This window comes from Emydura macquarii, unplaced genomic scaffold (genome assembly GCF_026122565.2).
Source record: "Emydura macquarii macquarii isolate MOO-44397 ecotype Brisbane River unplaced genomic scaffold, CSIRO-AGI_Emac_v2 contig_2772, whole genome shotgun sequence".
In the NCBI taxonomy this organism is placed as follows: domain Eukaryota; kingdom Metazoa; phylum Chordata; order Testudines; family Chelidae; genus Emydura; species Emydura macquarii.
This window is the reverse complement of record NW_027132909.1, coordinates 43,211-54,404: the sequence shown is the minus strand read 5'-3', so window position 1 is coordinate 54,404 and position 11,194 is coordinate 43,211. Positions and strand designations below refer to the sequence as shown.

General features: G+C 50.8%; 1 protein-coding gene across 1 annotated transcript; it reads right to left on the bottom strand.

The window, feature by feature from the left end:
- Nucleotides 1-142: 142 nt before the first annotated feature.
- On the bottom strand, nucleotides 143-7,445 carry LOC137166018 (killer cell lectin-like receptor subfamily F member 1; the record flags this gene model as incomplete). The annotated part of the gene is made up of 7 exons (XM_067567584.1): nucleotides 7,361-7,445; nucleotides 5,175-5,273; nucleotides 4,977-4,981; nucleotides 3,447-3,582; nucleotides 1,164-1,318; nucleotides 450-562; nucleotides 143-335 (listed from the first exon to the last, which is right to left on the bottom strand). Coding segments are annotated over exons 1-7 (786 nt in total), but the record flags the coding sequence as incomplete, so codon positions are not given.
- Between the last annotated feature and the right edge of the window lie 3,749 nt (nucleotides 7,446-11,194).

The window sequence follows — 11,194 nt, the reverse complement described above, 5'->3', positions numbered from 1 at the left end:
GCATTTGATTAATTGGGGACAAGGAGACATGAGGCAGAGGGGGTTTAGGCAGGCTGGATAAAAACCCCGCGGCACTGGGACTGTGCTCAGTGACTCCTGTCTCTCTCCAGCTGGAGGTTTATGACCCTATATTTTATGTTACCATCTCCTCCTGGGTCTGGATCACCAGCATGCGAGAGCTCTTCCGCGAGCAGTCGTCTCGGCTCCGAGTCCAGGCTTTACGCTCTTTAGACAGCCAGTAGCACTTGTCCCCATGCAGCTGCCTTGTGCCTGCAGCGAAGGGATTTGCACAGGGGTCTCTCACCCCTGGAGCAGCAGTCGCTAACTCCCTGGAGCTAGGGCATAATCTGAGCTGGGATGGGGGGTCCTCAGTCTCTGGCTAGGCCTTAGTTCGACGTTGTTTTAACATCAGTCACACAGTGGCGCTTTCCCCATCAGGCAGCACTCACCGCGCTGGATCTAATGGGGACCCATCCACCCAGGTCCACATTCCCCCTGGGGGTGTCACCTTAAGTCCAATCCAGATGTAGCTTTCGCCTCGTGTCACATCCTGTATGAAATCCTGGGAAGTGCAAAGCCGAGGGGTGGGGTGAATGTGCCGTAACAGGCTAGAATTCCCTGAGCGCTCCCGTTCGATACCTGCTCTTGGCTACAGTGGCTCTGCCCATGATGCCAGGCAGAGAACCCATCCGCACCTGAGCTAATTCACCCTCTCCCCTGGGTGGGCAGAGTCCCAGGGCAGGGGCAGGAAATGTGGCGCTCTCTGTGCAGACATGGTAACACCAGTATCTGGCCTGGGTGTCACAGGCTGAGCTGGTCCTTTAAGGGGGTCCTGGGTTCAGTCTCACCTGTGACTAGGCGCCCCTAGACTGAGAGGTAAAGGCCGGGTGGAGCTACAAGGGCAGCCCTTAGGGGTGCAAAGGCTGCAGGAGCCAGCTGGGAAGGGACATTAGGCCTGGAAAATCTGTGGTGTCTTGTTCTGAACTCTGTGTTCATAAGCCAGACTCTGAGAAGGGGAGAAAACACCCCAGTGGGCGTTTCATTAACTGTGGGAGAAGGAGAAATGAGGCAGAGGGGTCGAGGCAGGCTGGATATAAACCCCGCTGCACTGGGACTGTGCTCAGTGACTCCTGTCTCTCTTTTATGATCCTGTATTTTCTTACCATCTCCTCCTGGGTCTGGATCACCAGCATGCGAGAGCTCTTCCGCGAGCAGTCCTCACGGCTCCGAGTCCAGGCTTTACGCTCTTTAGACAGCCAGTAGCACTTGTCCCCATGCAGCTGCCAGTCCCTGGGGCAGAGTTTGCACCCGGAGCCCTCTGGCGAGAGAGATGGGAACAAAGGTGTCGTTAGTTCTGAAAACTCAAACTCCGGCTGGCTGAAAACTCCTGTTCAAAGCTGATTTTTAATGGAAAATGCCATTTTGACCAAAATGAAAGTTTTTAGTTTGGCTGAAATTTTTCATTTTTTGATGGGGGGAGGGTACTCAAAATGGAAATACTGATTTTGGGGTGGGAGAGGTCAGATTTCATTCATTTTTGGAGGGGAAATAAACACTCTTAACATTTCCCCACCACTTAGAAAAGAGAGGAAGGACTTTCACTTTTCTACTTCCTTCAAAGGACATCAAACTTTTATTTCTTTTCATATTTTTCATGAACAGGTCAGCTCTAGTCCGAGATATTGCTTAAGTTTTTTCCTACAGGCATGAAAAGAGCCTTCAGACTCAATGTACTAGTGAGAGTTTTTCTCAGGGGTCAGTACTCACAACAGGACATCTGTAGGTCTGGACTGCGTTGTGCTGACTGAGCTGGGAGGCCAGAGAGGAGAGAATTCACTTGAAGTTTTTCACTCTTTCTAAAGATCTGCTCCAACTTAGTCACAAGTTCTGGGCTCAGTGCAGGAATCACTGGCTGGGAATCTCTGGGATTTGACCATGTCAGCTTATAAAAGCTGAACAGAGACAGGCCCAGCCTGTGCCCCAATGGGAGACCTCAAATGTATATCAGATTAGCTTAAAACAAATAATACTGGTGACAGAGAAGACAAATATCACTGCCTTTAATGGTGGAGGTCTGAGTCTGTTCAAATGACAGTTTGGGGGAGGGGAAGCGCTACAGTTTCCCTGCCTCAAATGCCCCCTGCAATTCCAATAGGCAAGGGGATTCTGCTTATGGTCCCCTAAAATCCTCAGTCTTGTGTGCTGCTGAACAGCTGTCTGACTCTGTTCAAAGGATTATGTTAAAATTGGTTTTTAAATTATTCCCATAGGACTACATGGTCTTGTAAAACACTTTGGGATCCAACCTCTGTAGCAGTTGTATTATTATTACACTGTTATTAAAATTGCCTGTATTCCAGCAATGGGAATTACTCTGACCACTAGATGTCACTGCTGCTTCTCTGCACAAACAGCTGAGGATTATTATTTGTTGTACTCTAGATTGTGGGAGGAACAGGAACTTCTTTATTTAGTTTTTATTTATTTACAGCATCTGCGGGCAGCATCTGGCAATTATTAGTGACCGGGCCAGTCATGGATAGGGTTGCAGAGCTGCTCAATAGTCAATCCCCAAAGGATCGAAACAGGTGGAGCCATGGAAAGAGTAAAATAACCATGATATTGGTACTGTGACAGGCACCCTCAGCATGATCTTGCACACCAACTGGGATTGCTGAAATGAAAGAAGACAGAGGTTCTTGGGATGTACAGCCCATCACTGCTATGCCTAAAGCAATGAAAGGCATGTGGGCTGAACATTGTTTTCCCACTGTAGTTACGAGTAGAGTTGATTGAGAGTGTTGTGGCCGCATTAATTGACCAAAAAAAAAAAAAAAAAAACCTTTTTTTCCAGAATGAAAATCACTGCAGAAATGTTTCATTTGAAAATTTCCAGTTTTTGGTTGAAATAATAATAATAAAATCCAAACAGAAAATTCTCTCCCACATTTAGCATTCTTTTTTCTGCCCGTTTGCCAACTCTCACATTTTTATCACAAGTCTCATGATTTTTGGTGTTTTTCTTTGAAGCCACAGCTCTTGGAGTCAGGTGATTAAGTGAGAAGCTTAGTTTGTTTTTTTTAAAAAAAGGTGGAAGATTGGGGAGAAAAGCTTCAAAATATGACGTTAGTTCAACCTAGATGCTCAGAAACTGGAAAGTGAATAACAAAAAAAACCACAACAGCAACAACCCCAACCCTAAAGTACTATTGTTGTAAAATCTCATGATTTTGAGGCCCTGACTCATGGTTTTTCAACAGCAGGGGATGCAATGCTGGAGTGGTGTAAATAAAATGACCTTACTGCAAATGAGAATCTGGCCCATTGTATTTCAAGCTGACAGTGTCCCTTTAACTCGGTGACCAGGTTTTCAGTCACAGCGAGAGTCCTGAAGACTTTTCCAGGGAGAGCGACTCGTGGTTCTGAGACAGCAGGAGCCGGGTTACCTGCCAAGCTGCCGTGGTGGGGTTCACATAGAATTGGTTTCAAGCGAGACCGGAAATCCTCCAGGCAGGAGCTGCATTCAGTGCTATTGACGATTCTAGTTTCATTTTTATCCGCTGCATTCAGAGTTTCTCTGATCTGTAACTGGGAAACTTCAAAACAGCATCACAGTCACTTCTAAGGCAACTATTTAGGGATTGAAACCCAGCCTGTGGAGGGTATGAAATCATCAAGTGTCCATCACGGCTCGGGTAGGGGAAGAGACAGAAACTCGGGCCTTGCCTACACGGGAAAAATAAATTGACATATTTCTGTCGACTTTCAGCCACCGCTCTAATTATAATGCCAGCAGTGGCTGTTGTCCACACTGCTCTCCTTAGGTCGGTGTAGAGCACTTCCACCCACCTAAGGGACAGTGTGGGCTGTCCCTCCACCTGCACTCCCAGTCCCAGCCAGGAGCTGGGGCAGCTGCGCGGGGGCGTCTCTGCTCTCCAGTCAGAGCTGGGAGCTGCAGCTCCCGGCATCCTGCCCGGTTCCGGCTCTGAGCTGGAAGTGGGCTACAGCAGGTTCCAGGGTCACTGTTGGGTGGCAGCCTCCGGCACCCTGGCTTGCAGACAGGAGCAGCAGGGCAGCCACCCTTGTCCCACCCAGTCCCAGCTGGGCTCCAGTTGCCTGCAGCTTGCCCGGTCCCGACTCACAGCTGGAAGCAGGCTAGCTCCAGCCCCCGGCTTGCCCAGTCCCGCCTTGCAAACTAGTCTGCCTCAAGAGTCACGGTATGTCTACAGAGCAATTAAACTGGATTCCACAGAGAGTCCTCATTGCTATTCAGTGATTACTAGAGTGAGATCAGATCACTGGAGCAGGTCTAGGGGCTGGCCTGACCCTTAGGCCAGGTCTGAGCACAGAGTTGCAGGGAAAGCCAGGGAAGAGGCCCTAGCAATCACTAACAGCTGAAATCACTCAGAGCTGGGTTTGGGGGTGGGGGAATTTAAGAGCTCAGCATGGCAGCAGAAGTGGCAGTGAGCAGCAAGCAGCAGCAGAGATAAGCAGCAGCAGCCATGAACCGATTGCAGAAGTGGCGGCAGTAGCAGAGGCATTAATCCATGGCTCCTTCCCAGTTTGGTGTGGGAGGGGCAGGGAACCCATGTGAACGAAACCTTGAACTCTGGGTCTTCACTGACTAAGGACGGCAGTGAGTGGGGTGCAGTGGAGGGAGTGGCATGGTAAAAGGGATATTTGTTCGTTGGGCTTTCACACTGCAAGGTGGGAAACTGAGGCAAGGACACTGCCCAGTGTACGGTGGGGGGGAGGGGTGTTTGTATTTTGGAATCATGGCGGTGGTGTTTCTCAGATTCATGCTGGGATCCCTTTTAATAAAATGTTTCCTTTTGCTGTACACAGACTCAGTGCTGGCAAGGGGGGATGTCCTGCTCTCAGAGGCACCCAGGGGTGTTCAGTTTCCCCAGATTCCTGGGTGGGAGGTCAAGCTGGTTCTGTTTTGTGTTGTTAAGAGGAACCCCTAGATAGTGAACCTGGCCTTTGTTTCTGCCAACACCACTGGCAGAGGGGTTACACACAGTCGGGGTGTGTTCCACTTCCTCTGCCTGTGTAACTGCGATGCTGTCCCAGTCAGATCACGCGTGTCCCATACTAAGCTCCTAAGTGCACCTGTTTGTAATAATAAAGTACGTGTGGCTGTGCAAATGACTCAGCAGCCTTGAGTTACTCACCCCAAACAGCCAGCGCTATCACAGCCCCCAGCAGGATGAGGATCCCAGCCCCGGCCAACCCTAGAGCGACCCAGATCCAGCGCGGATACCAATGGGAACCTGTAAGAGACAGTGTTTGCTGACCAGGGATCCTAGTTTTCTGGGTTAATAAATCCAAAATTCTCTGATAAAAAACCCACTAAAATCCACATATTTCCGTGATTAAAATGAAAAGCTGAATTTTAGTTTCCCGACCCACAATATATATAGGTATCGGTTGAACACAATGTTTTACTGATAAATATTTAGAAATTTTAAATAAGTTTGACGCCTACCAATGCCATCAATCTTTGCAATACAATAGAATTAATAGAACTGCCATTTGTATTTTGGACATATACCAAATACTTCTATGTCTGTATTCTGTATTTTCAGCAAATTGGTTTTTTGTTTTTTTTTTAATGCACAAAAAATAAAGTGAAAATTGCTTTTATATTAGCTTTATTCACTTTCTGAATTAGTCCCAGAGGCTGAAGTGAAAGTTGAGATGCATTAAAACAGGAACACCCATATGCCATTGAGTAACCATTATAGTCCCAGAGCAGTTTATTGGAGTATATTTAGCTATGTACATTTAAAACATATTCAAAAATCAACCACAAGATGGCGAGGTAACGTGTTGAATAAGTGACACTGGTACTTGCAGTAAAATTTAGTTAATAGTTAATATATGTTTTTATTTTTTTCACAAAATGTAAAAACTAAAGATTCTCTGTAGAAATGGCAAAGTCTGTGTTTTTCCCTGGCAAACGGATTTGGCGGATCCCTGTTGGTGATGCGCCATCAGCCTCCAGCATGAGGAACAATAACACACGTCCCTCAAGGTTGGGAATGAGTTAGACCAGCACAAGGCACCTTTGCGCCAGGCTAACCGGGTCCTTCCCAGGAGTTGCACCAGTGTAATAATGCTGGTTTCTAACCGAAAATCACAGTGGCACCAAATCTGCAGGCCCATCAGCCCTCACTCAGATCCCTGAAACGCCATCTCCAAACTTACATGTCTACACTGCAACTGGGAGGTGGGAGCGTGTGTCTACCTACGCGACTGAGCGGCACGCTCCCAGCTGCAATGTAGACCTGTTCTGTGTCTCTCTAGTCTGCTCCCTTCTGCCACTGCAAACCGTGAGAGATACATGCAGTGACCAGCCAATGGCGCTGTGCTACACTTCCGCCCCTGCCCCCTACAGACCTCTTTCCTCCGCTGACTGGAAACTGACTGTGCCCTTTGCTGTGGAACTTCTCCAATATTTGCCTAAAAATTCCCCGTTTCCAAGACTTCAATAATTTTCCAAGCAATTATTCCTGCCCGGCAGCTTGTCAGCGGAAATATTTGCACAAAAGGGGCCCAAACACAGCTATAGTGAACTCGTTTCAAAATTCAAACCAATACAAGGGGAGATTTGCTGCGGTATTACCCGCTCCTAGCCTGGAAAGAATTGACAGCTGGGACCACTGACGTTCACATTGAATTGGTGCATCGTTGTCTGACCCCCTGGCCATTATGGAAAATGCAGCATTAGCCTTCGTTTAGACCAAGATTGTAAGCTCCGGGAACCTCCAGAATGAGGATGCACATTTAGATTTCATAATAAGGCTACGGCACATTTTCCATTGTCTTTCACAGCAGTGTCGTCTCATCCAGTTGTTTGCATTCAGTGTCCTATGAAAATACACTTACTGGTGGGCAGTCAAGCACCACACCTGTGGATTTGTCATAGTCCTAAAATTTACTGGGTGCTTTGTTGGTTTGCTACTTTCCCCCTGTGCAATTACACTGTGCCATGCTGAAGAAACCGCCAGACGTCAATGGTGCTATTCGTGGTGGTAAATCCTACACCTACGAGTCAGAACAAGCCCTTAGCGGTGACGTTGGAAACACAGGGAGTATTTTCACTCACTCTCTCTTGCAGTGAATTGTGCTTCACTCCATGGGGTGTCTGCTCACCCTGGGACACTTTCCCTCATCCCCTCTCTGAAACGCTACACACAAAGGCTCCAGCTGGGGTTTTCAGAACTGTCGGGTGGAGCTGAGCACCCAACACTCCTAGTAAATTTCAGCTCCATTGGGTCTCTGTGAAGCCCCGGACACTCCCTGTAATTGCTGTGTAGCAAAAGTAGACACCCTGGAAGGATGCTCAGTCACTTACCTTGGGCCCCAGCTCCAGAGGGGTGGCCTGGTTGTCTCTGCTTCGGCTGGCGGTTTAATACTGCGTAGCCCTCTTCGTCCTCCATTACCCAAGCTCGTCCCTGGTTTGATTTCCCAGCAGGTGCTCAGATGGGGAAAGGAAGCCCATTAACTGGCATCACACTTGGTCTGTGCAGCTCAGGGCTGCCACCAGCACTGACTGTTCTTCAAGAGAAACCAGACAGGAAATGCAGCCACCGAGCTCTGGTGTGGTCTGCGCTACATCTGTCTCCTCCGCCCCCCTCTGAGCTGGACTGGAGACCTGAACTGGTTAGACAGGACAGCTTTGAGCACAAGTGGGAAAGCAGAGTGCTGGTATGTGTGTGAGTGGTATTCTGGGGCAGGGCTCAAAGAGGGCAGAGTTAAGGTTGTTTTGTGGGTGGGCAGTTTCCCTTTGAGTGTTGATACATCAGTGACCTACGCTGGTTTGCAAGAACAGCTGCATATCACATTGTGTTTTGTTTGACCAGCCCTTGCTGCTACAATCCGGCAGGTAAATAAAGAGGTTTTCAGAATTAGTGCAGGCAGTTCAACACTAGGAAGAATTGCAGCCGGCCAGAGAGCTCGCTGCCAGCTCGACCTGCTAGAAATTGATTGTAGCCACATCAGCAAACACACGCACATGACACTAACCCACGGGCTCTCACAGGAAATTGCCTTTGGTCAAGAAATCATGTAGCACCAGTGGGTTGTTCACGCCATCAACATCCTCTGATGCTGCGGGCTGTCTCAGATCAGCGTTTCCTGTCCGTGCTCAGTGCTGCCCTTCCCGGCTCTGAACTCCCACTCCCCATGCTCTGCCTGTGTCCCAAAGACCAGACTCGCCTATGGTGTAGACGGGCAGGACTGCAGAGGAAGGGTAACAACAAGAAGAGGCCAAACAAGTGTTGTGTAGCATGACAGGGCAGCTTATTATTGCAGGTTGCCAGTGGTATTTCAGCCTTTTGAGAGGGCACATCCTAGAGCCCTGCTGATAGAAATCAATTTCTTTTTCTCTGCTCGTTTTACCTGATTGCCGGATCTATCACCGGGTAAACTGACTGAGATCACACTAGCCGGGCGACGTGTAAACAAATAACTATTTATTAAGGGTGTGTCATAAACACAAGCCCTTTAAAGTACCACCATAACCATAAACACTGGTGTTGAGTACACAATGAGGGAACTAAACCCCAGGCCCAATACCACAAACACAACCCCGGGTTCCCACAGTCTGTGATAGTATTTATGATATTTCTTCCCTCCCTCCGGGGAGTGCTGGTCACGACACAGGTGAGTGTGTCTGCTTCTCTTCCTGGTCCGAAGCCATCTGCTTCTCCTCCTGGACCGATGCCATCTGCTTCTCTTCCTGGTCCGACACCGTCTGCTTCTCTTCCTTGTCCATAGCTGCGCAAACACAACGACACCCCGCCACGCTACCACTCAGATGGGCAGCCCCGAGTTCTGGCACTCCCTGCCTTAAATCACCTCTGCTGGGGCTGTCCTTAGCCAATCGGCTGCCCGGATTTCTCCCGCCTTCTGGCCTTTGCAGACGGCTCTCATATTGTGCACACGGCACCAATGCCTTGCACTCCGCACTATAGCTGATGTTTTCCCGCCTTTTCCTCATCACTGGGCAGGATCCAGGCCTTGGCATCCTGCCAACAGTCAGCATCTGACTTCCCAGAGTCAGACTCCAAGATGGAGTCCAAATCCAATATTGAGTCTGACCTTGTCATCAACTAGTTACATTTCAGGGGAGGGTACATAAACTTTCCTAAACATATTCCAACAATGCCCCTCAGCCCAGTAGCTGTGGCAGAAACCAGCTTTTTCTTCTGCTTAATGTTTGCCCCTGCAATTGCTACAATCAGTTCTCAATCCCATGTTCCTAGCGTTGTTCCCACAGCTGAGCAGGGTCTATGTGCAGAGGGAAGCAGAAAAGCAGACGCTGGAACGCGGGTGGCAGGAGTCGCTGCCTGCTTCTCGCCAACTGCAGCTTGAAGACATTTTGATCCCTTGTGCCAAGGGCTTTGCCTGAGGCACAGACGGGCTTCTCAGCCTCCATCGATCGCCTGCGAAGTCCTGAGCAGCAAAGCTCTTCTGAGTGACAAAGAGGCCTGGGGGATCTGTGTTGTACCCAGTGACGTACGCAGTGAAGGGGTTTTCACTGGAAGGCGTCTGTAACCCATTTCTCAGAAAGTAACACGCAGATTCAGACAAATGTTCAGAGTCCAGAGCGATGGGCTTATCTTTGGGAGACACAGACTGCCAACTCTGCTGGTGTGTGAGCCACTGTCACTCGCCAGGGCAGTGGAAGTGCCTGCTGCCCCTTGGGTTATAACCTGGGCGTTGAACTCTGTAGCAGGGTGCCGTGGCCTTCCTCGGAGCCTGGGCCGGAGGAAGGGTCGCTCTGCCCCCGCTGGACAGAACCAGCCCCTGCAGGCCCTGCCCCCCGGAAGCAGAGGGGTGGAGCCAGGCCCAGGGCTGGGAGTATAAGAGACAGGCCCAGCAGCTCAGGAGAGAAAGAGTTGCTGCTGGAGGCAGATGTGCTGCCCCGCCCTGCCCTGTCTCACCGGCTGCAGCCAAGCCCTGAACTGGGCCGGGCTGGGCCTCCGCCCCAAGCAAACGCCCCCCGGAACGGAGGCCCTGGGAATGGCCCAAGAGACCAACTGCTAAGGGCTGGATAAGGCCTCCAGGTCCCCTAGACTGGCTGAGGCCTACAGACCCCAAAGACTGGGCCAGGCCTCTGGGGCCCTGGGACTGGGCTGAGCCCCCTGAGACTGAGAGCTGGGAGTTCCCACCTGAGGCCAGCCCCAACCTGGAGGAGCTGCCGGACGCCGAGACCCTAGAGATGGGACAGAACCTGGCTGAGCTGCCTGAGGCCGAGCCAGCCCCTGAACCCTGTGACCTGGAGGAGCTGCCCCTCGCCGAGGAGCTCCCCGCCCTGCCACCGGTGGATGAGGAGGGACGGGCGGGCCTATCCCGGCCAGCGTACCCCAGCAACCCTGAGGAGGCAGGTACCTGGGGATACGGGGAGGAAGTAGCCCAGGGGTAGCCATAGACAGTGGCTGAGTCAGGGGCGAAACCCTGTCGGCGTGTTGTGGCGGGAGTCCCGCCGACTCCATGGCAACCACCTTTGCCACTGCTAGGGCCCTGGGCTGGGACACAGTGGAGATGGGTGGGCCTGCGTCCCCCTTCCCTAGCCACCTTGGGAAAGCCTCCTCCTACCTACCACCCCAGAGAGTGAACCCCTGCTTGCTGGCCCACCCTCCCGAAGGGCCGGGGCAGCAGACTCCTAAAAGACTGCTAATTCCCCTTAGCAGAGGCACCGTGGCCTTCTTCGGAGCCTGGGGCCGAGGAAGGGTTGCAACGCCCCCGCCGGGCCGTGCCGCCCGCTTACAGACTTTAATAAAATCTATCTGAGTGGCACTGGGCCATTTTCCAGTCACAGTGGGCTGTGGGGCTTTTGTAATTTTATGTCTGATTTTGAAAGCAAGTAGTTTCTAATGCCAGGTGAAACTTGGCGGTACACAAGACAAATCAACCTCCTGAAAGGGGGACAGTCGTCTGGAAGGGTTGAGAGCCACTGGTCTAGTCTCCTGAGGGTTGTAACACTTCGGTCTCTTTTCAGTGGTTGGGTGGCGTGTGCGGGTGCTGGTGGCCTGTGACATACAGGAGGTCAGACTGGATGATCTGGTGGTGCCTTCTGGCCTTGAACTCTCCGACTTTGACTCCGTGAGGGGCAGACAGATTGGCACTTGGCAGTTAGTCCAGGACATCACCGGGGTCTGGGAGCGCTGAGGGGGACGTTTAT